Source organism: Elephantulus edwardii, unplaced genomic scaffold (assembly GCF_000299155.1).
Source record: "Elephantulus edwardii isolate Elephantulus edwardi_28Jun2011 unplaced genomic scaffold, EleEdw1.0 scaffold00048, whole genome shotgun sequence".
NCBI lineage: Eukaryota > Metazoa > Chordata > Mammalia > Macroscelidea > Macroscelididae > Elephantulus > Elephantulus edwardii.
In genome coordinates this window covers 14,160,407-14,188,401 of record NW_006399798.1, presented here as the reverse complement: position 1 = coordinate 14,188,401, position 27,995 = coordinate 14,160,407, and the positions used below count along the sequence as shown (strand labels likewise).

General features: G+C 50.1%; 1 protein-coding gene across 1 annotated transcript in view; it reads right to left on the bottom strand.

The window, feature by feature from the left end:
- The window catches only part of RGS9 (regulator of G-protein signaling 9), an 83,370-nt gene extending 55,645 nt beyond the window's left edge, over nt 1-27,725 (bottom strand). Inside the window, exons 1-7 of the mRNA XM_006886261.1 lie at nt 27,640-27,725; nt 13,307-13,403; nt 8,651-8,701; nt 4,662-4,768; nt 4,399-4,450; nt 4,070-4,128; nt 3,435-3,511 (exon numbers count right to left, since the gene is read on the bottom strand). Of these exons, the coding sequence (XP_006886323.1) occupies nt 3,435-3,511; nt 4,070-4,128; nt 4,399-4,450; nt 4,662-4,768; nt 8,651-8,701; nt 13,307-13,403; nt 27,640-27,696 (500 nt within the window). The 5' untranslated portion in view covers nt 27,697-27,725. The remainder of the gene's footprint in view (nt 1-3,434; nt 3,512-4,069; nt 4,129-4,398; nt 4,451-4,661; nt 4,769-8,650; nt 8,702-13,306; nt 13,404-27,639) is intronic.
- Between the last annotated feature and the right edge of the window lie 270 nt (nt 27,726-27,995).

The following is a 27,995-nucleotide window of genomic DNA, read 5'->3' as shown; positions in this document are numbered from 1 at the left end:
GGAGATGGTGGGGGTCAGTGGGCGTGGCTGAGATGGTGGGGGTCAGTGGGCGTGGTGGAGATGGTGGGGGTCAGTGGGCGTGGCTGAGATGGTGGGGGTCAGTGGGCATGGTGTAGACGGTGGAGGTCAGTGGATGTGGTGGAGATGGTGGGGGTCAGTGGGCATGGCTGAGATGGTGGAGGTTGTGGTGGTCAAGTAGTGATGTCGTGAGCAGGGGAGTTGTTACGGATGGTGAAGGTGTTGGGGTGGAAGATGTGATGGAAATAAAGGAGGGGTAGAAATAGTGGAGGTGGGGGTGATGGCAGAGGTGAAGGTCACAGAGATAACGAAGATGGGGATAGTGAAGGTGATGGGGGAGTGGTGCGAGGAGCGGTGGTGAGGACAGTGGGACGTCAGGAAGGAGGTAGCAGAGGTGACTGACGTGATAGCAGTGATGGGAACCCTGGAAGTGGTGGAGGTGGTCAGGCAGTGGGTGGAGAAGGCAGCAATGAAAGTGGAGGTCATGGAGTGGTCGAGGTGCTGAAGGCAATCGGGACAGCGAGGTGGGGGTGGCAGAGGTGGAAGAGGTGATGGAGATGGTGGAGGTGGAGGAGGTCCAACCCAGAGTCTACACTGACGGATGACACTGAGCTGCAGTGCAGTCAAATCACTGTAAGAGAAAGAAAGGGATAAAATCCTGGGCTGGCATTTGACCACCTGGCCTCATCATTTTTTCCCGTTTGGGCAAACATAATCAACATGTGAACAAGTGGGCAGCAAGCAAAGCCCGAGCCTGTGAGGGGAAAATGCTGGCCCCAGGAGTCCTCCTTCTCCCCTGCCTGTCATTTCCTCTCCATCACTCCAAAGAGTTCACGCCAAGCAGGGCTTTTTCTCAACCAGCTGGCAACTGTACCAAGCTATCTCTCTTCCCTCCTGTCCAGGCTTCCCCTCTCCCATCATGGGCTTTTCTTCTACAGGAGAAAGGTAACAGTAAATGATCAAATGACCACCTAAAGGGCCTCACTCGGTACCATTCCCATCGTGATCTGAGCTCACGCTCGGCACTGCTTGTTTTCCCAGGTAACTGGGATGAGGCACGTGCTCTCTGAGCGACCGAATCAGAGGATCTGTTCTCCAGCTAATAAACTGTGAATAACACCCAGCAAGCCAGATGGGTTGAATAGGGACATCCCAAAGGGGTGTTTGGCCAACCTCATCCAGACATTAAATATAAACATAGTAGCTCCAACTTCAATTTGCCAACCTAACTGGATTTTCTAGCAGCTAACAAGCCCGTGTTTTCAGAAGGATGAACCACACAGGCCCTGAGGCACTATGGAGTTTCCACAACACTGGGCAGCCTTGTAAACAGAATTAATTGTGTAGCTACACAATGGTCCTTTCTAGCTTTGCTTGTTTGCTGTTCTGTGATTCTGAAGGAGAGCTGTGATGAATGAAATCAGGGGGAGCCAGTTAACTAGAAATCAGCTCATTGTCTTAACAGTCTGTTTATGAAATCGTCCATCCATTCATTTATTCATGCATGTACCTACTGACGGTTTATGATGTTTTAGGCACTGAGAGTATCACATCAAACTAAAGACACAGTCCCTGCAGTAGGATAGCTTGCAGTCTGAGGAATACACAATTAATTAGGAAATACAGAATTATAAATTGTACCCTTTCCAATCATGGAAAAATGTTCATGATACTAGAATGCCAAAGCAGGAATGACTCCAGTGGTGATTTGTAAACTTGTCTACAGATTCTCAGACATTTTTTCCCAGAGATGCCTCTTCCTTTTGAAATTGAGTTAGCTTTCCTGACTATTCCGGACACAACATGGCAGAAATGGGGTTGGGTGACTCGTGAGGTCAGGCTAACCAAGGTGGGACACCTGTCACCTTCCTCATTGGAAGATTTGCTCCTTTTTTTTTTTTTAATGTGTGTACCATCAAATTGGATCTGACTGGTAGAGGAGGCAATTGTTCCTCCTTCTTCAGCAGAGCATCTGGTGGATTTGAACTGAGCACCTCTGGGATTGCAGTGCAGTTTCCTGCCACTAGGCCACCAGAGCTCGCCGGCAAGATTTGCTCCTGATACGTGTCTTCTCTACCAGGAGGCCACCAAACCTTGATACGCGTCTTCAGTTGTGTGTATCCCATCTAACTACATGTGCAGTTATATTGTAAGGAAGTCCCAGCTAAAATATCGTGGGATGACAAGAGGAACACAAGAAGTGCCCAACTAGCCCCTGGTTTAACTGCAACCAGGCGAAGACTTGCTACAATTTCCCAACTGAGTTCTTCGTGAATTCTTGCCCACAGAAACTGCGAGAGATAATAAAATGATTGTTGCTATTTTGGGCCACTAAATTATCAGTGATTATTTTTTTCACATTTTTTCCTGACTTTATTTTTTTTTCTTTACTACTAGTTTGAGCTGTGGCGTTGGAGAAGAGTATTGAATATACCATGGACTGCTAGGGAAACAAACCGGTTTGTCCTGGAGAGGGTAAAGCCAAGCTGCTCCTTGGAGACAAGGATTCTGAAGCTCAGTCTGACATACTTTGGACATGTTGCAAGGAGGGACCAGTTCTTGGAGATGGATGTCATGCTTGGGAGGGTGGAAGGACAGCACAGGAGAGGAAGACCCTCGATGAGATGGACTGATTCAGTGACTGGGGTAATGGGGGCAGGTGTGTTGGAGACAGTGAGATTGGCATAGGATAGGGCAGAGTTTAGGGCTGTTGTACATAGGGTCGCTATGAGTCTCAAGTGACTCAACAGCACAGAACAACAACAACTAGTTTACTTACAAAGTAGAATACATTGTTTTCAAGAACAAATTCTTTCAATTTCCCTCACCCTCCCATCAAATTGTACAACCCCATAATTAGTTCCCGCGCCCCCCCCGCCCCCCATCCTCAGCCCTCTGCTTCCACCCTCTCCCATCCCTCTTGGATCCTTATCCCGGTGATTTTTATACAGCAGTTGGTAATCAGCAGTGCATCTTTGGGACAGTGATGAACTGAGACCTCTTTGATGGCTTCACTGAAGGATGTGATGTGATCTATTTTGAAAAATGGAAGTAAGATTGGAACAAGGAGGCTGGCTGGGAGGTCGGTGTGGCCAGGGCAAGGGCCGTGGAGGCAGTCGGAAGAGGTCAGGTTCATCAGCAGTACCAAAGGACTGACCAGACATGAAGGGTGAAGATGGGGGTGGATGGTGGTTCTTTGTACTGTTCCAAGCAACACAAGAGGAAGAAAAGATGTGAGCAGTAAAGGAAAGGCAAGATGATATACGATATATGGGCTGAGTCTTTCTGTTCGCTGTGTTCAACGCTCAGCACATTAAGGGTCCCAAAGGAATTCTTTAAACAGAAGGGAACGGAAGGGGGCGGGGAGGGGCAGGGAGGCCAAGCAGAGTGGAGGCCACGTGACTCCGCGCACTCACCTGTACTGCTCCTTGGCCTGCATGATGACAAAGTCCCACTTGTAGTTAATCTTTTTGTTCAAGAAATTGTAATTTTCCTGGAGAAAGAAAGCAGAATGAGGAACGAGCTCCATCCGTGTGTGTGTCTGTCTGTCTGTAGCAGAATGAGCTCCGTGTGTGTGTGTCTGTCTGTCTGTCTGTGTCTGTAGCAGAATGAGCTCCGTGTGTGTCTGTCTGTCTGTCTGTCTGTAGCAGAATGAGCTCCGTGTGTGTGTGTCTGTCTGTCTGTAGCAGAATGAGGTGTGTGTGTGTGTGTGTGTGTGTGTGTGTGTGTGTGTGTGTGTCTGTAGCAGAATGAGGAATGAGCAGTGTGTGTGCAGCAGGCCAGGAAGTCTAAGCCCACCAGGGCATGCCCTTGGCTTCACTGCAGCCCCAACCCAGACAAACCAACCCCAACCCCAGCCCTGCAATGGCATCCACGCGAGGGGCAGCACAGGACTCTCGGAAAACCTTCCCCACACCCCCTGACTTTCCTTGGATCTGTCTTGAGAAAAGAAATACAACTCCAAATCTGATTCAGGAAAGCAGGTTGGGGTAGAGGAAGAAGACAGAAAATTTAACAGCAGAGCAGCAGAGAGGGAAAATCATCTTCATACCTTTTCATATTCTTCCAAAATCCCTTTCTTCTTGATATTCCGCTTGGCTAGATAGATGGCTGGAAAAATAAGTCAGCAGTGTTTCCATCATCATCATCATCGTAATTCAGAACCACATCTGCAGCCTCCTTATGCACGAGGATGCTATGCTCAGCGGGGTGGAGAAATCATTCGGCAGACAGGGTTCCTTCCCCCCCCCCCAAGGGACTCTCCCAGCACAGATGTGAACTGATGTAAAGGTCACAGTGACAGCCAGACAAAAGTTACCAAAATGCAGCAAGTAAACAAATAGCATGCCAAGCACGGCACACACGCAGGGACTGTCTTACCGTAGTCTGTATCTTCAGCTGGCCACTGCTGGGTGGGCCAGAAGTACGGTGTCTAAGAAAGAAACCAAGGAGGCCATGCTTAGACGCTCGCTCCTAACTCCATGCTCCCCCAACTCTGCGACTCGCAAGAGGTGACTCTACGACTCAGCCCCTTCCAGCACTTCAGAATTCCAAATCTCTCACCACAGGAAGCAAGTCACTTATCTTCTCAGTAACATGACAACCCTCGGAGGTAACACCCAAAGTCAAGGAGCAAAACTCACCTGGAATCGGTAGAGGCTGCCATCGGGCTTGAGAACGAGATTCTTGGGGTCTTGCAGGGGATAGATGTAGCCATATTTGACAATAAAGTTTCCCAAATTCTGGGCCTCTGAGAGGAAGCAGTTCAGACATCAAAGTAAGAGCAGGTGCCAGAGACAGACACCGCACAGTCTGACCACCACAGTCCACCCCTAGCCTCAGATGTGCCCCATCACATAGCATTGCATCCAAGGACAGTGGGCCTCAGACCTGGCTGTGTCACGTATCAGCAAGGACGTGCAAAGAGAATGCCCAGCCACAGGCCAGAATGACAGCTCAGTGTGTCTCGAGGAGGGCCTTTGACCGTGAATTAGTTTATTTTATTATTTGTGTGTGTATGTACTCTCAAATCGGATCTGACTGGTACAGGAGGAGACTGCCCCTCCTTCTCCAGCAGAGCATCTGGTAGACTCGAATTTTAACTGATGTCATAGGTGATTCGAGGGTGGCTCTTGGGAAGGTTTTGGAGAAGATCCTTCAGGCTCCTGGCTCTGGAGAAGACCTCACAGGGATGGAGAGAGAATGATTCTGCTTGACTCATACTCCTCCTCACTCAAAAGGAAGTTACTGCCAGCTTCATCTGCATCCCGGGACCAATCCTCACCTCACTTTCATTCCCACACCCCTAATCTTGTTTCTGAATGTGCAGCTATTAAAGGAACACCTTCCCGGTTCTTTCTTGGAAGCCGTTATGACCAAAGCACCAAGAAAGGCCTACATCCTCCCATGCAGAGGAGGGAAGGCAGCGCTGGTAACCCTCAGGGCTCACCCAGCCCACTGACCCTCTGACCACCTGCATCCCTGGCCAGCTCAGCCTCTACAATGTGGGCAGACTTCCTTCCTGACCCGTTCTCTTCAAGCCCACTCACATCACAACCAGATTTGATTTATTTTATTTTGCCAACACCCTTCTATTAGTGGGAATGTTGGTCTCCAGATTCTTTCTGCACCAATCCACCCTTCAAACAGCTGCCAAACCTCCAAGATTCAGTATGATGCTAACATGTGTGGCCACAGTCAAACAGCTCCCAAGGTTCCTCCTGCCTCTCAAATGGAGCTTGGGGTTTGCAAACATTCCTGGCACAACCACACTTCTCCCTGTGCCATACTCAGCTGAAGTCACTGTTCTCAATTTCCCTGTGCTGTTGATTCAACAATATCTCGCAAAATATGTGTTGTGCACCTAATCTCTGTGCCTGTGGTTATAAACCACTGGGGAATGGGTGGTCTTTGTTATGTTAATGTAGCAGAATTAGTGTGGGCTGTATCTTGAAATAAAATCTTACAAGAGATTCCCACACACACACCCCCCACCACCACCAGAAAGCAGAGATGAGGGAAGAGAGAAACATGACCACACAAATATTGCGAGGAGAAGTTCAGAAGAGACAAAGACCTTCCCCAGGGGGTGGTGTGTGGTCTTCTAGCCTCCTAAACTGAGAAAATAAATTCCTGTTTGTTAAAGCCACCCCCTTGTGGTCTTTTGGTTACAGCAGCACTAGATAATTAATAGAATCTGGTCTCAGGAAAGCAAGGTGCTCTTCTAACAAATATAAAATGTGGAAGTAGTTTTGGAATTGAGAGTTACACAGGCTGTTAGCTAGCAGTAAACTATCCTATCTTAAAAAAATAGATAAAAGCTGGAAGAGTTTCAGATGCCCTGTAGTAAAAGCCTTGATCGCATTAAAGGAAATTCTGGTGGCTTTGATCCCAGCATGCTTTGCTGCTAACTGAAAGGCCATCGCTGGCTCCATTAAGATCCGCAACCTCAGAAACCGGTGAAGAATTGCTATGAGTGGGGGGCTGACTCAATGGCAAGGGGAGACTCCATGTAGGAGACGACTGGCAGAATATGAACCCCAAAGGCTGTTCTGACGAGGGCTGAGAAGGAAGTGGGGTGAGCTAGAGAGAAAGTCTTGTCATTTGGAGAATCCACACGGCATGAGCAGAACGAAGCCAGTGATGTGGACCTAAATGTGTTTCCAGTGAGTCTTTAAGAGAAAAGGGTGAACTTGTGAACAGGTGGTGGAAGAAGGCCACGGTTTTCATCGAAAGACAAATAACTTGTCTGAGTCATGTTCACATTTGATGGAAGGCAGAACTTGTATATGTGATGAACTCAGATATCTGTTTGATGAGAATTCTACGCAAGATTTTAAAGGAGCTGCAAGGTTTTTTGTTAACATTTATGGTGAAATGTGAGAGGAAAAAAGACGGACTTAAAAGTGGCCTGTACAAACACAATGGAGAGCAGCTGTGAGAGGTATTGTGGTGTCAAGAGTTTATGGATTTTCTATTCCTAAAACTCTGAAACTCCATCCTACTAAAACTCAGCTGTTGTTGTTGTGGTGGTGGTGGTGGTGGTGTACCATAGGGTTGAAACCGACAATAGCTGACCCTCCAGAGGGACTTCAGAGGCAGTTAACTGCATGGGAGGAGATTGTCCATCCCTCTAATTGATCAAAATATGAATATTATGTCTTATTTGGGAATACTCTATCAAATATTGTAAAACTGAAGATGTTTAAGTCTTCCTTGAGACCAGTAGTGATTGGATATGCCAAATGAGAATCTTTAGAATTGACTGAGTCCATTCAGGTGGTAATTTGAAGCAATTTTTGGTGACGGACTTTTCTGTAATTAATTTGGTACTAATAATTTTTTTATTCTCAGAATTATAAATAAAACAGATACTCAACCTTACAAAAAAAAAAACCCAAAAAAACAAAAGTGGCCTGTACAGCTGGAACAATAGAGATGAGTGTCGCCCCTGCACAAGGGTGACTCGCAGGTCTGAGAAGAGCTCCCTATTCATATGAAGAGAATCCATCTAGTATGGTTCCCGGGGGGTGAGGGGGGGAAGAGGAGAAAATTCGTGCACAGACAATGAGCAGTGTATTGAGACGGGAGAAGGGAAGGGCGGCGTGGAAAGAACGAGACCAGAAATTTTATGTATTGCAACTAAATTGTATGTACTAAATTGTATGTAACAAAATATGTATGAATGATCGACTGGAAAAAATATCTAAGGCCTTCTGCAAACTTTCATACCAATTACATTTTACAATCTAAAAACTAATTAAAAAAAATCTTTCTCAAATTGTCCTTCTAAGCAAAGAAGGAAAAGGATCCCTGCCAGCTAGAAGGGCTGCTTTATCAGTCGTCTTTCTAGACCAAAAAGGATACTCGTCCCTTTTGAAATAATTTTAAAGAAATGTTCATTATTTTAATAAAAACCCACACAGATGACCTGTGCAAAATAAAAATAGAGCCTAAAGATTTGAAAAACTGTGTTGTGCAAACTAAGGACGCGTCTTGGAATATTATTAACCAAGAATGTGGCTCTTTAAATAATTCTTTGTTAACAAGGTTAAGCCAGATGGAGCCAACCAAGTGTCATCACAGGAAACCCATCTGGTTAGACATGGGAGGGCAGAAAAAGAACAGGGAGGAGAGACAGAACAATGGTGGCTGTTGTAATTCTGCATTCAGGAAATCTGTTGTCCTCCAGGCAAAGAGAAGGACCATCTACAGCAGCTTGGAGAGCAGCAGAGATGCTAAACGGTGCACAGAAAACGGAGGATTCTGTTTCAAAGGGTAGGGCCACCTAGGTTTCAAAGACTCCGATCTTTGACAACTTGTTGCAGAGTGTGAGTTTGTCCCTTGGGGAAATGAGGAACAGTGCTCAATGCCCAAAGAATGCAGCTGCCATGCCCACAGGGCAGGAGAACGGGGCGTGCCACGGTCAAGGGGATTGGGTTACCACTCAGAAGCACTAGAGTGTGTCTTTAGCATCCAGAGTCAAAAGAGCTGGAAAGTGGAGCAGATACACGAGGCGAGGCACATCCAGCCAGACCCAGAGGGCCTGGCAGTGAAGTCCATTCATTGTCTGCATGGCCCAGGGACCCCGCTGTGCACACAGCAATGCTCAGTCATGAAGTCAGACTCTCACCTGGACTGGAGATCCACAGTCGCTGGACAATCCACTGTAGAATGTCATTTCCTGTAAGACAACAATGCTTGACCATCGTCACAGCATCCTGTCAACCATCCAGACGCCACGTCCTCCTCCACAAGGCTGGCTCATTGCCCCACTCGATAGACAGAACTAACTTTAACCCTGTCCTGCCCTAAACCTTCACGGACTCCCCATTTCCTTCCGTCTGAACTTCATGTGCCATCTGTGCTCTGGCTCCAGGGAGATTTCCAACTTAATCCCCCCGTTAGACACCCAACTTTGACCTCTCTCAGAGAGGCTCTCATTTTCTACCTTTAATACTCTGTGCATAGCCTACTACTCATCCACCAGAAAGAAAAGAGACGAAGCCTTGACAATGAAACACACACAAACCGAGGTGGATATTTGGGGGACGCTGGATGGAGCTTAAAAGCAGCCCTGGTGGCACAGGAGTTGAAGGATTGAGCTCTGGCCAGCTGGTCAGTGATTTGAGCCCGCCAGTTGCTCTGAAGGAGTAAGATGAGGCAGCAGCTTCTGTAACGATTTACAGCCTTGGAAACCCTGTGGGGCAGGTCCACTGTGTCCTGTGGGAACACTAGGGCAGGTCCACTGTGTCCTGTGGGAACACCAGGGCAGGTCCACTCTGTCCTGTGGGAACACCAGGGCAGGTCCACTCTGTCCTGTGGGAACACCAGGGCAGGTCCACTCTGTCCTACAGACATGCCACAAGTCAGAATCAAGTTGATGACAATGCGCTTGGCTGAAGCTTGCACACACAGGATTAAAGCAGGGCTGGGGTGAGAGGAGAAGAGGTGGGAAGGGGGACAGCAGTTCTCTACCCAGAACTCCAGCCTAGCCTTCCACATCTTTCTAAGGGCGGTCAAGAGGGGAGGAATGGGCGTAGTGAGGTTACACTTTGTGGGGTGATTTGCAACCTCAGACACGTGGTTCCCTGGTCTCCACTTGCACTCTTGTCCTGAGCCCTGTGAATCGACGGGATGACCTGGGACTAATGCTCAGTGGAGTGAACACAAGCAGGGAGAAGGCAGAGGCCACCCGAGAGAGCACCAGCCCAGGCCCGCCCTTCCCCAGGGCCACAGGGTTAGTCCCAGGACCAGGCAAGCCAGGTCCTGCCAACAAGCATAGAGGCTACAGAGGACAGGGACTCTCTGCTCCTGAGCCAGCCACACAGTGCACTGCCTATCAGTCCATTGTGATGCACACAGTTTTTACTGACTGATTTTTCTCAATAGAATCTCCACACCCTCTTCCTAGGCTATCTTGGTCCAGAAGCTCTGCTGAAACCTGTCCATCTTCACATCTCAACAGAAGCCTACTCCACTGACAGATGAGAACGGCAACTCAAAGTATGACAGGCTCTGTGAGCAGACTGAGATCCTCACAGAAAGACGGCATCACCTCAGAAGCAAGGCGGGCACCCCAACTCCGATGGCCTCTCCTAAACACCAGGGACCACACAGGCCAGCAGTCGAAGTCTGGTGTCCAAGGAGCAGAGGGGTTCCCGTAAGCCATACCAAGGAGGGAGGACCCAAGGGAGAGGTTCTGGCCTGGGGCATTCATCCATGACACTTTCCTGCTGGGAGATGATGAAGGGCATTATTTTCTGGAACCTTCCAGAGAGTCCCAGAAGGCCCGCTCATACACTCTCTTAGTTAATGACTTGCTCGCCGTCACGGCTGGGTGTGGACGCCTGTAGCTCTTCCCTCCAAATCTGCTCCCGGGGCCCAAAGGTCCAGCCCTTCTGCATACCCCCTCCCACGCTCACCGCTCTTGCCTTCAGTGGGCCCTCCCATAGCTCTTAGCTGTGCTCATCCAGCCGGCACACTCCTCACAAAGAACCCTGGGAGGCACATATGACTAAGCACTGGGATGCCAGCAGAAGAATGGGCAGCTGAAACCCACCCAGAGGTGCCTCAGAAGAAAAGCCTGGTCATTGGCCTCCACAGGGTCACAGGCATGAAAACCCCACGGACTGTGGTTCTACTCTGTGAGGAGACAGGTGTCGCTATGCTGTTATGTTATGTGCCGTCGAGTTGTTTGCGACTCATAGCGACCCTACGTACAACAGCCCTAAACTCTGCTCTGTCCTGTGCCAGTCACACTGCCTCCGACACACCCATCCCGATTATCCCAGTCACTGAATCAATCCACTTCATAGAGGGTCTTCCCCTTTTGTGCCGTCCCTCCACTCTACCCAGCATGATGTCCCTCTCCAAGGACCTTTCCCCGCTATGAGTGGGATCAAATTAGCAACAATGCCTCATAGCCAGTCCTGCTTTAAATGCCAGGTTTGCTGTTTCAGACTTTACACTCCGGTCTCACTTTAAATGCTACACCACGATGCGCAGAGCGAGAAGGGGCCCAGACAGTCATTAGACTGATGGGCTGTCTCCACCCGGGAGCCAGGGGTTTCTCCACGTACGCACTCGACTGCTTCCTGAAATAGAGCAGACCCGACTGGGGAGCCGCCGACGTCTACACTGTGTGGTCTGTGCGGACAGCACACGGCTTCTGTCATCAGCTTCCTTCATGCCCAGGAAGTCCCGGGGCACCTGTCAGCCCATGGGGACAGATGGTTGGCCACCTGACTTGCCTTTCCTAATGTTCACGTTGCAGAATTAGGGCTTTTCTGTGGGCTCTGTGTCTACGATAGCTGAGATTCACCCAGCAGGAGGATAAAGGCAGGCAAGACAGGATGGGGGCCTTGTCCAAGTCCAAGTGCACCCACAGGGCTAGGAAGAAAAGCAGTTGGCACACAGTGACAGCAGACAAAAGCACGTGCTCTGGAGTGACAAGATGTGGTGGCCAGCTGCCAGCATCAACCCTGGGCTCTTGGTGACCCCGTGAACACCAAGACAAAACACTGTCTGGTCCTGCAGCGTCTCCATTATTGGTTACATGTTGGGCCACCATGATCCATCCATAGGCACCACCGTGATCCATAGGGAACACATCACCCATAGGGACCGCCATGATCCATAGTGAAGACAATCATCTATAGGGACCACCATGATCTATAGGGGTCTCCATGATCTATAGGGACCGCCATGATCCATAGGGTCCACCATGATCCACAGTGAACACAATCATCTATAGGGTCCGCCATGATCCATAGTGAAGACAATCATCTATAGGGACTGCCATGATCTATAGGGACCCCCATGATCCATAGGGACCACCATGATCTATAGGGTCCGCCATGATCCACAGTGAACACAATCATCTATAGGGACTGCCATGATCTATAGGGACCGCCATGATCCATAGGGTCCACTATCATCCATAGAGACCACTGTGATCCACTGATTGATTTTTCACAAGTAAATCTCCAGGCCTTTCTTCCTAGTCCCTCTCGGCCTGGAAGTGCCACTGAACACTGTTCAGCATCGTGGCAACGCACTGGCTTCCATGGACAGACAGATGTTAACTGAGCATGAAGAACCCTGCCAGAATCAGGCCTGGGTCTCCTACGTACATAACCCACTGTAATTTAGCTGATTCTGACTCATGACAATCCCCCATCAAGTTTCCGAGGCTGTAAATCTTTACTGGAGAAGACTGCCTCCTATGGACTTTCTCCCAAGCATCAGCTGGTGGACTCGAACTGCCAACCTTTCAGTAAGCAGTGGTCGCCCACACAATGGGTGAGAATTCTACCACTGACTCACTATGGCCTTTGTCTGGTGTGACACTGCAGAGCTGTAATCCAGGGTCAGTGACACGTGATCCTAGTGGTATGGGGCAAGTTATGTTGTTGTTGTTGTTGTTATTGTTGGGTGCCATCATGCCAACTACAACTACCTATGAACAGTTCAAAACTTGACTCCAAATGTCCACCACGCTCAAGCCCACTGTTGGCATCACTGTACCCGGCACTGAGGATGCGTCTCTTTTGCTGACACTCTACTTTTCCCAGGATGATGTATTTTTTCCAAAGACTTGTCCCTCCTGACAACGTGCCCCAAGGCTATGAGATAAAGTTTCACCGACCTTGCCTCCAAGGAGCGCCTTGGACGCAGCTCCTCCGAGATGGTACGGCAGTGGAGCAAGACAAAGGCCTTTTGGGGGGCTAGGGGAGGGACGTTTCTATTTTTCTCAGATGATATTTTGTTTCTGATTTCATTTTTTAAAAAACCCACATACACAAGATGAGCAAAAGGCAGTAATGGTGAAGTCTTTTAACCATGATCTCCTGGGGGGAATGCTTTAGGGAATAATCTTGAGTGTCCTCTTCTCCTTCTTCCTGGACCCCTCCCTCAAGAGGATGCTGTCCAGGGTCAATAAACATACTCTGTAAAGAACACAGCAAGAGGTTCAACTTTATGAAGCACCAAAGCTCTGGTCTCTTGTCACAACTACTCAATTCTGTATTTTGGAAGAAGACACAAACAATATGGTGTGACAGTGTGCCAATAAAACTTTATTTACAAACATGGACTGTGGCTAGAGACCAGAGTATCTCTCCAAAGAGCAGTGAGTAATGGACAGTGTTTTCAGAGTGCCCCTGCCCTGCCCTGCCCTTTCAGGTGCTACTGTGACAATCTTCTCCTGAGTGCACTGTGCAGGGTGGAGTTCACCAACCATTGTGTGGTCTGTTTCAGACCAAGACTGAGCCTCAGGATACATCACCTGTCATGGCATGAGGGACAGTGGTCACCAAGACCCTCTGGTTCTGCATTCGGACTCCTGTCTCTGGGTTCTGCATGTCCTTCACCAGAGCCTCGATCTGTAAAACAAGAGAAAAAGTCAACTGTGATGATGCATTTTGAAACACAACAGAGCCCTCTGTCCAAAGATAAAGCTCAGAAGGTAGGAAGAGAGAAAACAGAGAGACTGACGGAGACAAAAAAACCACCTTGAGATGAGGGGAAGAGGGGTGATGCCTATGGGGATGGTAGTCAACCTCAGGAAATAATGTGAGTCTGAACAGTCGAATGGAATGCCAATCTACTCTGTCAACTTTAACTCAAATCACAGTAAACAAAAACACAACTGAGCGAGGTCCTTTCAAAAGGCGAGAGCTCTGGTAGCATTAGTTTGCTAACTAAAAGGTTGATGGTTCAAATCCACCAAATGCTCCTCAGAAGAACAATGAGGCTGTCCGCTTCCATAATGATGTACAGCCTTGGAAACGCTCTGGAGAAGTTCTACCTGCCTCTGCCGATGACCTAGATGCCTCAGCTTCCCCAGAGGCCTCTACAAGCGCCGGTGCTTTGGGTTAGTAGCACAACTCCCCAAGGTCTATGCCCCACCAGTGCCCCCCTATGCCGCCGCTGCTGACAGCTGCCATGATTGTAAAAGCCACACCATGACTAACGTGACGCAAAGCAACCCTATGAACAAGTGGAAACCTTGGCTTGTCCTGTGCCATTGTCACCATCTCTGGTATACTTGAGTCCGTTGTTATGGTCACCGTGTCAACCCGTCTTGTTGAGAGTCTCCTCTCCTACACTGGCCCACCATCTTTCCAAGCACAACGTCTTTCTCCAAGGACTGGGCCTTCCTAACGACACGTTGGCCTAGTGGTAAGAAGCTGTGCTGTCGTCCCAACGGCACATGGTTCAAATTCACCAGCTGTTCTGCAGGAGAAGGATGGGCAATCTCCTCTCGTGTGCAGTTTACTGCCTCTGAAAACCTGCTGGAGGGTCAGCTATCGATCAGTTTAGACTCGATAGCACACAACAACAACAACACAAGATCTCAAACCTTTTCAGCACATTTCATAGACCACAGTCTATGTGTAAAGATAATTTTACGTGTACTTGGAAACCATAAAAATTCATGTGACTCACTTTATTTTTATATTTATTTAAGTGATCTAGAACCTAGAACAGAATCCACAGTGCCCCAAGGCATACCTCTAGTCCCAGGACCCAAAGAGTTGGAGGAACAATTTACATGAGAACTCAAAGGTCAATATAAGAACCCAGGCTTCACAGGCAGATGAAGCTCAATTCAAACCCTCGCTTCAATTTATAAACTACAGGCCTCAGGTAGATTAATAAGTGATTAAGTAAATAATCACTAAGACTGGTTTCTCTACCAACCCAAACAATACCAACATCATCAGAGTTGAGAAGAGTCCATGAGATGGAGCACTCAGACCAGAGTGTTACACGGTATTTGTTACATAGTGCCAGTCCTTGGAAAGCACATTACACTTGGAAGAGTAGAAGGTCATCTAGAGAGAGGAAGATCCCTGAGGAGATGGATGGACAAGATGACTGCACCAGTGTACTTGAGCATGGAGAACTCTGTGAGATCAGGCAAGACTTCAATTGCTGTTCACAGAGTCCCTACAAGTCGTAACTGACCCAAAGGTGCCCAACAATTGCAGAGTCTAAGTCGCTGGTGGCTCAGTGTAGGGTCCTAACTTTCCATGTTTGTCATCATCGCTGTGTACTGTCCACTCAGTACTGACCCACAGCTGTCCCTCCAGTGGGTTTTCAGAGGCAGTAAATCACCTGGGAGAAGCCTGCCCATCTTTATCCCACGGAGCCGCTAGCTGATTTGAACCCCCTGTCTTTGTGTTGGTAGTACCCTCCCCTGACAACCACATTAACAATCAGATTCAATATGCTTCTTGGAAGAGGTAAAGGAAGTTTGATAGAAGAAAAGAGTGTCTCCTTCTAAAAAAAAAACTCCCCAACTTTTTAAATTAAAAGACAAAGATGAACAGAAAAAATACTGCCAGAATGAGAACATGGCTTTTTTATGGGTTTAATTTTTTTTATATTCTTTTTTACTAAAACAAATTGTCTGTGCTGTGATTGTGGGGGCATGCACCCAAGGAACAGGCTTGCCTTCTTGGCCACACTTCAGAGTTCACACAGATCATAAACCACCAGAGCTCCCTGGTCTTCCACGCAGGCAATCCAGCATTGACTTCCAGCTGAGGCTCAAACGCAGCCACCACCATTGGCTACTGGAGGCTTGAGTTTTGCTCTGATGCTGAATTAGTTTGAGTGGAGCTTCCACGCTACGATGGGCGAGGAAGGAAGGCCTGGTGGTCTTTAAGTTAGCCACCAGCAGCCCTACAGATGACAAGGGGCTGAGCTACAACCAATCACAGGGACGGCATGTAGGGTCAGGCGGGGCTTGCGCTGTTGTGCATGAGATGGTCACGAGCTGGGTGCTACTGTTGTTGATGTTGTTGTTGTTGACAGCCTTCAAGTTGAGCACGACTCATAGCGGCCCTCTGAACAAAAGGACTGAAGTCCCTCTACAATTATCGACATTTATCAAAGTTCATAGAGTTTCCGGAGGCATGTTGTTTAGGAAGTGGATTCCACTCCTGCTACTAGATTGCATCTAATGACAACAGTATCAAGATGTTGATAAAATTAAATAAGAGTATTTAAAGTGCTTAATAGAGCACCATGCACAAAGTATCTATCGCCTAATAATTGTATTATTGCTGTTGTTACATACTATCACGTCAGAACCTACTAATAGCTGACCCTCTGGCACGTTTTCAGAGGCAGAAGATTCCCCATCCTTCTCCCATGGAACAGCTGGTGGCCTCGAAATGAGTGAATGATTAAAAAATAATGCAATGATAAAAATAATGTTTTTTTTTAAAAAAGCCTATGGAACTGCCATGTAGGGTGTCCAAGACTGTAAATTTTTCTCCCTCAGAGCCACTGGTGGGTCTGAACAGCCAACCTTTTAGTTGGCAGTCAAATTCTTTAACAATGGGTGCTAATTGCAACAAGCTTCAGCAGAGGGAAGTGGCTGAGATGCTACAGTGGCGTACGCAGAGCGAGGCATGCCCTAGCTGGTGAGGAAGGCCTGCAGCCCAAGGCAGGAGGACATGCGGGGGCTCACCATGAAGGAACGTGAAGACCTGTGCGTGTTGGAGGGGAGGTGAGGGAGTCCCAAATTGGAAAAGCTCTACCCGTGACCTCACACACAGCCCACCTGTTCCTGAAGCTGCAGCCCTCTGCCTTCTCGGAGCCCGGAGCAGCCTCCACCTCCCCGGAGAAGTGCAGAGTCAGCTCCTAACTCAACCCTGCTGGGAACGGGCTTCACCTTCTCAGCCTCTGGAGGGAAACCAGCTGCCCTCGTGTCCGAGGACTAACCGCACAATACGACCAAGTGGTCGAAGTCCCAGCTAGGGCCGGGCTCGTTCCTTCCGAGGGCTCTACAGAGATGCTCTCATGGCCCTCCCTGGCTCCTAGTGGCTCCGTGTAAAAGCACTGTATGGCGCCCCTCTCTCCTGTTCCCATTCCTGACATCTTATAACACATCACTCCCACAGGATTACTGTTGTTGATACATGCCATTGGGTCCGTTCCAGCTTAAAGCAGCCCTGGAGGACTGAAAGAACCGGACCTATTCAGATCACCAGGCCTTTCCTCCTACAAAGCAGCAGGTGGGTTTGAACCACTGACCTTTCAGAGAGCAGCTGTGTCCTTAATCAGTGCCCTAGGACCCCTTCATACAGGATTGGGATCCCCTTGTCCCTCAATGAGATGGACTGACATCGTGATTGCAACACTGGGCTCCAGCGTGTCACAGACCATGAGGACGGTGCAGGGCAGGACAGGGTTCAGAGCCGTGTTCACAGCATGCGACTTGACGTCACCTGACCACATACTCCAGCAAGACCTCCTGGTAGCCTAAGTGATAGTGTCACTGAAGACTACTTCCAGACAAGGTCCCCCTCGCAGGTCCTGGAGGTTAGGGTCTTCAAGGTTCTTTTTTACAGGGAGGGGCACAAGTCAGCCACGTGCCAGCGCTCACAGCTGACGCACAGCCTCAAGGAACAGGCTGGAGTCAGGCGGGTGCCCTCACGTTCAAGGGCAGCCTCGCCGCCTGGCACGGCGCCACCAGCACAGTGCCAGCTGGCCAGCCATGTGGGGGGCACCGTCCAGTCCAGGCGGCACCTGCAGCGCTCAGGCAGGGAAGACAGTGTGCTCTGTTTTCACAGACACCGTGCTGGCTCTCAGGATTGCTCTGAAACAGAAAGCGTTCGAGCGGCTGCATTCAGAGCTGTGGCCCTTGGCTTTGCCGTGTCAGGACTCAGCAAGAACTTGGGTGATCCAAGGTCCATAAAGAGCAAAGGGACAATGCCCTGGGTGGGGGGGCAGGGAGGCACGCAGGCTCACAGCCTGGCTTCCCAGGGACCACCCGGCACCAGGGAGCCACTTGGAGTGGTTGATTTTTATTAAATCCTTATTGGCTCAGCAGTTAAAACACTAGAATATGAACCAAAAAGTCAATAGTTGTGGCCCACCGTCTGATTCAGGGAGAAACGACACAGCAGCGTGCTTCTATACTACGTACGGCCTCAAACACCCTGTGGAGCAGCTTAATGCTATCTTACAAGCTCGCTCTGAGTCTGAACTGACTCGTCAGCATTGGGTTTAGGTTTTGATTTTGATGATATCACACTTGGTAACGTTTGTTATTGTTGTTAGGTGTTGAGTATGACCCACAGCAACCCTTGGGACAAGAGATCTGAACCCTGCCCTGCCCTGTTCCGGGCCGTCCTCACCAGCTCGGACAGACTCGAGCCCATCGCTGCAGTCACCGGGTCAGCCCATCTGCTTGGGGGTCTTCCTGTCTTTTGCCAGCCCTCCACCTTTCCAAGCATGGTGTCCCTCTCCAAGAACTAACTTCTCCTAGCAACTCGCCCAAAGTGTGTGAGATAAAGCTTTAGCTCCTTTGCCTCCAAGGAACGCTCTGACTGCACCTTCTCGAAAAGACTATCTATCTGAAGAGAAGACCTGCAGTGAGATGGACTAACCTTACCGTGACTGAAGCCACGGGCTGACAAACAGCAGACATAGTGAGGCCTGCCCAGGACTGAGGTCACACATGGGGTCACTAGGAGTCAGCGTCAACACGATGACCCCTAATGACAATACCAGACTACTCAGGCATGCCCAAGTCTCCTCAAGCCCAAGTTCACCGCCACCTGAAAGGCCACGGCTATTCAAATGCTTTGTTACACACAGTGACGGCAGCCCGTGGACAGAACGTGGCCATATATTGGAGAACAAACAGGAAGCTGCCTTACAAGTTAGAGATTTGTGTTTTCCCAAAAGAAAGTTAGCAGATTCAGTTCCTTCTTTACCTTAAAAAAAAATAATCTAGTTATAAAGAGTTTGAAACTAACCTCAGAGGAGGAATAATGAGAGTTATTTTTAAAACACAATGAGGAGTCAGGTTTCTCGAGGCAGGTATACCCCCTCCACAGAAGGGGGCCGGGTGGGTGGAGGATTACACGCACCTCAGCACTCTCAGGCTGTGCAGCCCTTTACAGTTTCGACTCATTTTCCTAAGACCTGCCCTCCTAGGAATGCCCCTCAGTGACCCTCAAGCACCCAAAGGGGCCCTCACAGAATTCTAGCTTATGACACTATTTCTGGAAGACTGGGAACCCTGGTCATGTAGAACTATACGCGTTGGGCTGCTGACTAAAAGGTCAGTGGTTCAAATCCATCAACTTCTTTGAAGGAAGAAAAAAAAGGGGGAGCTGCTTCCTCCCATGAACATTCACAGCCTTGGAAGCCCAGGGGCGGCTCGTTGAATTGGAATCGATACAACGGCAGTGGGCTTTGTGTTCTGTTTAGGGTCCTGAGTTGGTACAAATGGTTAATGTGCTGCACTACTAAGCAAGAGGCTAGAGGTTCAAGTCCACTCAGCAGTACTTCAAAAGAAAGAATCTACTTTGAAAGGTTACAGTTCTTAACGACCCTGGGGAACACGGCTGCCCTCTGACACAAGTCAGAGTTGATTTCATGGCAGCTGAGTGTCCTATCTTCCATCTCCATCAGAAGGATCTGTGTCCACCTAGTTGTTGTTGTTGTTGTGTACCACTGAGTTGGAACTGATCCATAGATGATCCTTCAGTGGGTTTTCAGAGGCAGTAAATCACTTGGGAGGCGACTGCTCACTTCTGTCCTGTGGAGCTGCTGGTGGAGTCGAACAGCAGGCCTTCGGGTTGGCAGCACAATTCCTTTCCACTAGGCCACCAGAGCACCCCTCTGTCCACCTTAAAGAAGAGGACTCTAAAGGGATCTCCAAGTTCTCCAGGGAGAAAGAGGTCCTTGCCTTTCTGCTCTAAATTGTTGCAAACTCCCTGCACTCGCCTCCTTGAGATGAATGAGTGTGACAGTCGCCCCCTCCCACTAATGCCACGTCCCCATTCGACACGGGACTCTGAGGCCCCGGGCCTCCCAGACGAAGACTCAGCCACGTCTCGTTCCCAGGCAACGGCTGCACGACCAGGCCGCCACTGGACCCGCCTGACCCCGTGCTGGCGGCACATGTGTCAAGGGGTGGCGGCCCCACATGTCCTCTCTCAGATGCCACCGTGTGGAGGTGTGACTTGCAGCATGTCAGGGAACCCCCGCCTCCACTGAAGAATCAGAAATGATGGCTTTGATGGCTCCGTCGTCCCACCGCCCACACCCCCCCTGCTCGTCCTTGCATTAAGGAGTGTCACTCAATCTCCGGGACTGGAATTTTCCTTTAAGCCAGAGAAGGATCCCGGGGGAGGGGGGAACAGTCCTAATCAGTGCTCTTCTACGCAGGGTTGGGGACAGTGACCCCAAATGACCAACAGAAGAGGGTGGGTGCCTTCTAATAAGCCTGACCACAGAGCCAGCAGCCTGCAGCCTTCCCACCGGCCCTCCCCAGCACAGTGCCCTCATCTCAGCCCAGTGGACTCCCTCCAGAACCTGCAGTGCCATCCTGGCCAACCCCAGGGAACATCCAGATGCCTGGCCCAGCACGGTCAGCTGCTGTTGCTGCTACATTTGTTTTCTGATCTGTCTCTTCTCTGTTTACAGTCCTACTTCCCAGCCAGGCCACCTCCCCTCCTTCCTGGATGATACCTCTCGAAGGCACCATCTCTCTGGCCTCTGACTCTCTACTGGCCTCTGTCTTGAGTCTCCACTGTGTCTTCTACGCCGGCAAGTTTCAACTGTGACACTATCAGGGTCCTCTAGCCCAGCAGGTGACAGTCACAACACCATCAACACTTCGTGGTGGGAGGGGAGCTGCTCTGGGCTTTGCAGGACGTTCAACATCAGCAGCATCTCGCCAGCAGATGCCAGGAGCACCGGCTTCCCAGGTGTGACAACCCAAATGTCTCCAGATATTGGCAAATGCCTTCCCCCCGGATGAAAGCCCCTGCCTCCACCACACCTCTCTGTCATCAAGCGACCAGTCCCTGGGGAAGGATATCCTGTTTGGCAAAGCAGAGGCTGAGCACCTAAGAGGAAGGCCCTCTACAATACACCCTGACACGGTGACCAGAGCAATGGACTTGCACACAGCAGACACTGTGGGGACATAGCACAATCAGGCCGGGGTTTGAGCTGCTTGTAGGGTCGTAGCCAACTCGATGGCACCTGGCAGTCCAATGACACATGCGAATCACCTGGGAGTTTTTCTTTTGGGGTAAATCTTGATTGGGTTTGGGGGAGGTTTTTTAGCATACCATTATCAGCGTCAATATTTTTTAAAAGCATGTATGTTGATTTTATTAAGATAACACTAAACCCTTTAAGAACAAAGCTGGAATATATTCACTTGCTCAACAAAGATTTATGGAGTTGCATACACTCCTGTGGGCCCCAGGGAGCCTGTCCTGATGGGACTTACACCCCAGGAGGAAAGAGATGCTGGATGAATCTGTCACTCACTAAGCCAGCTGCCACCCTGGCCGCTTCAACCCCTGATGACCTGCGTGTGTCAGAAGAGCAGTGCCGTGCGGTGAGGAGGTTCGAGGGCTGACCCTCTTGCAAGGAGATCACTAGACTTCTTCCTAGTTACCTCAAGGAGAACTCAAACCTCCAACAAACTAGGAGTTTTGTTTAAAAAATAAGATTCATGCTCAGGCTCCACTCCAGCACTATTGACTGAACTGTGTGCCCCTCAAAAAAAGAGTCAGAATTCTAACTTCTCTACATCTGCGATATAATCTGGGAGGCTGGGCTCTATGAGGAGGAATGTGGCATCAGGACTGGAGGTAGACTCATCAACAACCTGTATTATACAGATGACACAACCCTGCTTGCTGAAATTGAGGACCTGAAGCGCTTGCTGCAGAAGGTCAAGGATTGCAGCCTTCAATATGTATTGCAGCTCAACATCAAGAAAACAAATTCTCACCACTGGGCTGATTGGCGGTATCACAACAGAGATGAAGAGATTGAGATTGTTGACAGCTTCAGTTTGCTTGGCTCTATAATCAACACTCTTGGTACCAGCAGCCAGGAAAGTAAAGGACAAATTGCATTGGGAATGTGAGCTGTCAGAGACCTCTCCAAAGTACTGAAGAGCAACTATGTTCAGTCTGGAGACTAAGGTGTGCCTGATACAGGCCATGGTCTTTGCAATTACTTGCTATGCATCAGAGAGCTGGACAATGACTAGGGATGATAGAAGAAGAATTGATGCCTTTGAGCTGTGGTGCTGGAGAAGAGCTTGAATATACCATGGACTGCTAGAAGAACAAAGAGGTTCATCCTAAAGAGGGTGAAACCAAGCTTCTCCTTGGAGGCAAGAATCCTGAAGCTTCATCTGACATACTCTGGATGTGTTGCAAAGCAGGATCAGTCCTTGGAGAGGGACATCATGCTTGGGAGGGTGGAGGGACAGTGTAGGAGAGGAAGACCCTTGATCATATGGATTGATTCAATCACTGGGGTAATGGGAATAGGTGTGTCGAAAACAGTAAGATTGGCAAGGGATAGAGCAGGGTTTAGGGCTGTAGTACAGAAGGTCGCTATGAGTCGCAGGCGACTCGACAGCACATAACAACAATGTAATATGTTGTTGTTGTTGTTATGTGCCATCAAGTCGTTTGCGACTCATAGCGACCCTATGCACAACAGCCCTAAACCCTGCTCTATCCTGCGCCAGCCGCACTGCCTCTGACACACCCATCCCGATTACCCCAGTCACCGAATCAATCCATCTCATAGAGGGTCTTCCCCTCCTGAGCTGTCCCTCCACCCTCCCAAGCATGATGTCCCTCTCCTGGCAACATGTCCAAAGTATGTCAGACGAAGCCCCAATGTAATATACTATATCTAAAAGTACTCCTCTACTGTTCATAGTGGAAAAATATGTTTGACATATTGTTAAGAGGGGCCTGTTGACATATTATTAAAAGGGGCCAGTCCTTGGAGAAGTATATCATGCATGAAAAGGTGGAGGGTCAGCCTAAGAGAGGAAGGCCCATGAAGTGAATTGATATGGCGACTGTAACAATGTGTTTAAGTGTATTGGAGATAATGAGGATGGCATACAACAGCAATAATGCCGTGTGATCAATTGCCACAATGCAATCTAATGTAATGTATCGATTAAGGTGGAACCAGTGTGGGATAGATCCTAAACCTAGTCACTTCTGAGTTACGTAAGAAGCATAGGCCCAGATACACACACATCCAGAGACAGTTTCAGATGAGAACCAGACACCATGTGAAGACTGTCTGGAAACCAAGGATCCAAAGAACGCCCAGCACAGCCAACCAGGAAGGACCTGGCACAGCCAACACCCTGATTAGGACTTTTAGGACGTTTTGTGAGAAAACAAATGTCTGTCCCTTAAAGCCATCCACTTGTGGTATTTGTGTTACAGCAGCACTCGATACCTGAGTCACAGTGTGGATCAGAAGCTGAGATGAGCGCCCGGATACCAGGAGTTCCAAGAGAACACCCAGAGCAGAGAACAACTGCTGTCTCTCCTGGAATCCCTGCTGTAGCTCACAAACCAACCCGGGTCCCTCATCCCTGCTTTTGAAACTTCAAACAGCTGCTCCTCGGGCACAAAGAAAGCACTGTACACCTTCACATGGCTTCTGAAGTCCTCCAGTGTGGGACTTACCTACTAGCCATTACACTCACCAACCCCCAGCCACCTGGGGTCAGCCATCCTGAGTTGTCTAAACCATCGTGCTATTTCCTGGGTCCATGCCCCTCACCATCCTCCCCTTTCCACAGAAGAAACAAATCTGCATATTCAGCAGAGCTGTAAGCCCCCTTATGTAACCTGTTCTGATTCCCTTCACCCCAAGTAGAGCTGACCTCTCCTTCCTCTGTCTTATATAAAAACCCAAAATTTCAAGCACTGAATTTGGAAACACTTGCCATTTACATTCATGGCGACCCATGTGCTGTGTGCACCCTCTGAAAACAGCCGCCACAACCTACACAACACTGTCCAATCCTTATTTATCCATAGAAAGGTCACCTTGTCCCTACTAGACCCCAAGCTTCCAGAGGCCAGGGGCTGTGTCTTAATCCCCTGGTGTCCCCAGCACCCAGCATATAAAAGCTCTACCTGTATCGATACGGAATGAGTGGCAGGAGCCACAGATGGCACCTTTGCCCTGTTTCCTCTCAGCATTCCTGCTTCCCCACCCCTCTCCCACAGCGACATTGGAAAACAATGGCCTTTAACACAGTACTTCTCCACATGGCCCCAGAAAGCCCCATCATGGTCAGTCCCAAATGCAGGACTGAGATGCTGATTGGAGACTCACAGAAGGGGATGGGCCGGAGCCTATCTGGTGTCCCCACTCCCCTGCACTTCCTGGAACTCCTCAGACGGCACAGTCATGGACTAAGTTCTAAATTCTGCCATGTCTCTTTGAGACCCCTTCTCTCCATGGTCCTTCTCAAGCCCACCTCTCGCCCAAGCTCCGTGAGGAAGCGTGCTAGTGACTCGAGGAACTGAGCGTGCACCTTGCGTGATGGCCAGGCTGCTGGGCAGAAACTCCAGGGCCTGAGGCCACAGCAGGCTGTCCCCCTGTTTCCCAGCGACAGGTGAGGCCCCTGCCTCCTTCTACCATATCTTACATAAGGCCATGACTCCTCCCTGGCAAGGTCCAGCCAGCAAGCCTCCAACAAAAACTGGAGCAGACAGCCCGGGGCTAGCCAGGACCTCCCCAGAGGCTGCCCGAGCCTGAGGTAGAGGCTGCTGGGTGAAGCCTCCGAGGCCCTGGGAGAAGAAGGGGCCTCAGACACACCTCCTCCCTTTCTTTTCTCCTCTCCCCTCCCCTGTGAAAAGCCTGCGTATCCCAGAAGGACGGAGTTGAAGAGGCTCAGGAGGACCCCAGGTGAACTCTTTTCACTCAGAGAAAGAAGGAAAATTCCACCCATCCCTCTCGCTCACATCAGCAGCCATCAGCGGTGTTTTCAATTTGCAAACCTACCCACGTCACTCGCCTATTCAGATTCCTCAGTAGCTCTAGACCCCAAATCACCTTCAAGTTCAAAAGGCTGATTATGAGCCCCCCAGCCCCACCCACCCTTCCAGCCTCCCACGCCCCAGAATTTGAAATACCACCTGCCCAGAACCACGTGTCCTCAGGCCCACCTGAGTTCCCCGCCCTCTGGGCACATGCCCACCCTCTATCAAGAGCATCCTTTCCTTCCCTCTGCCAGGATGCCTGCCTATCCTGCAGCTCTCGGGTCAGCACCCCACCCCCGACAACACAGTCAGAACCCCACGGGTCTGCACACTCAGCCCCTCACACCTTCACAGTGCAGCATCTCATCAGACAACCCACAATGGCCAGTTCAAGGGGTTCACACACGCACACACACATACACACAATGGCTGAGTGACTGACTGGGACAAGTGGTTTAACCTGTCTCAAGGAGAACACAAGAATTGATGCCTTTGAGCTGTGGTGCTGGAGAAGAGCATTGAATGTACCATGGACTGCTAGGAAAACAGATTCATCCTAGAAAGGGTTAAACCGGGTGGCTCCTTGGAGGCAAGGATTCTGAGGCTCTGTCTAACATACTTTGGACATATTGTAAGAAGAGACCGGTCCTTGGAGAAGGACATCATGTGGGGGAGGGTGGAGGGACAGCACAGGAGGGGAAGGCCCTCTATGAGGTGGATTGATTCAGTGACTGGGATAATCGGGATGGGAGTGTCAGAGACAGTGTGATTGGCACAGGATAGAGCAGGGTTTAGGGCTGTTGTACATAGGGTCGCTATGAGTCACAAGCGACTCGACGGCACATAACAACAACAACAACAACAATCTCAATGTGCTTCTCTGTAAAATCAGGACAAACTCTGCCCTGTGAAACAGATGAGACATAAGGCCCATCCAGAGATATTTCAGAGGGTCGTGAACCTACACTGACCAGGGATGACTGTCAACTGCCCCCTGTTCCTCATTGCTTTGGCCTCGGTCTGACTCCAGAAGTCTGGACGCCTTGCTGAGTTGGTTCCAGGAAGAATGTGGAGAGGACGGAAGGGAAAAAAGGAGGGTGAGGGTGGCAGAGAGGAGGCTGGGATGGAGAATGATGGACGAACGAAGATGAAGAGTTCAGGACGTAAGAGCGTGGTAGCTGAGTGAGGAAAAGGAGGCTGAGGTGGAGGAGAGGGATGCTGAATGGAGAAGAGGCTGGGGGAAGGCAGGGAGGCTGGAGGACAGGAGGCTGAGGTAGAAACAGGGAAGGTGGACAGAGAAGACTGGATAGAGGGGGAAGTTGGCAGGATGGAGCAGGAGGAGGAGGGCTATGCAGAGGAAGGGAGCGTGGGGTGGAGAAGGGCAGGCTGGGTTGGGGAAGAGGAGGCTGGCTGAAGAAGGGGAGGCTGGAGTGCAGGAAGGGAAGCCCGGAATGGAAGGAGGTGATAGCCGGACAGGCGAGGAGGGCTGGCAGAGAGGCAGGAAGGCTGGATGGAGGGCAGGAGCCTGGAGCAGACACACAGACAGGCTGCAGAGAGGAAGGGAGGCTGGAGACCAAGACACCTCGCCGATCGTGGAGTCAAAGAAAGAAACATCTACCAGACAACATGCCTGATGGGAAAGAATACCTAAGACTCAAAACACAACAAAAGAGCAGCTCAGGTTCCCTCTCCTGCCAGGGAGAAGCCGCTGCCCTGGGCTGAACCCACAGAGACGGCCTGTGGTCTTCAGCTCTAGCGTTTCAACAGTCATTGTGGCTCCTAGGAGCTGCTGTTTGCAATACAGGCTCATGGGATTCTCTGTGTGAGACAGTGTCTCACTCTGCCCAGCTGTGGTCCTGGCACCTCTACTGCCCAGAGCACCAGCTTTTCGAGGCAGGTGGACCCAGAGGGACTTGCTGTTCCACAGGCCCAGGACAATCCCGGTTTCAGCACTGGAAGCTCCAGGTCCCGAGAAAACCAGGACAGTTGGTCCTCAACTGATCTTACTTTCTGAGTTTCAGAGGTTCTCGGGACGGAGCTGGGCTTGTCACAAGGATCCAGCTAATTCTACTTAATGAGATAAGCTCAAGGAGACAGACACGTTCCTCTCTGTGAATGGAAGCAAGGGCGGACAGATGACCCGAGACTTAATCCTCTCTTACGCTAGTCCTCTTAAAATCCCTGAAGCAAATGTATCGCCTACAGGTGCAGCTCTCTGCCCGCATGTCCACCTGGATGGACAGCAGGTGGCTGGCCACTGGCTAGAGGCCAACATTTGCCAAAACAGAGTCCCTATTCCTACGGTCAGCGCTAAGTGACCAGGATACACAGGTGTAGATACACACGTGGAGGGGGAGACTCAGGCATCACCAACGGAGTGGCTGTCCTGGAAATGGTGTGTCCACACCCACACACAGTTACTTTAAAACACTGCAAATTTAGGATAAGAAAAAAATATGCCAGAAATGTAGGCGCCAATTTATGGACCATCTGCAGGTAGTACAACAACGCCAGGAGCCGGTCTCAAAGCTGACATCGTCGGGGCTGAACTGAGTAACAGGTTGTTTTCACCCTTCACCTTCTCCTCTCTAAACAGGTGACCAGGAAATCTCACCGCTACAGCCTTTTAAAAAGGCACAAACACACAGCAAAGAAGTCATGTAGCAAAAAACCCAAACAAAGCGAACGCACCAAGAGGCGCCCTTGACTCCTGTCCCCGCGCACCCCAGCCTCCCACGTCGCCCGGGACACTTCCAGGGCTTGGGTCCGTCCCCTCCTCCACCCAGGTGAGGGTTGGGGTTACCTTTGGGAGAAAGGCCATCCTTGGCCTGTACTGCTGGCCTTGGTGCCGGATTGTCATCCTGGACCCTGGATGAATTCAGATCCAGAAAAATAAATGGAGAAGAAAAAAAAGAAACACACAACTGGAGAGGCCCCAGTGCACCAGGCAGCCGCGCTCCTGACAGCTCCGGGGGACCCGGCGGGCGGGGGGTGCTGCTGCGGGAGGCGCCCCTCGACTCTGTCTCCGCACCAGCCCCGTGGGGAGGCAGCTGGAAGCCGCGCCAGCCAATCAGCGAGCGGCTCGCCGGGCTCATTAGCATGCACGGCGTTGGCGGCCACCCGCCACCAGGGGGCGGCGTGAGACTCCGCGGGGACTCC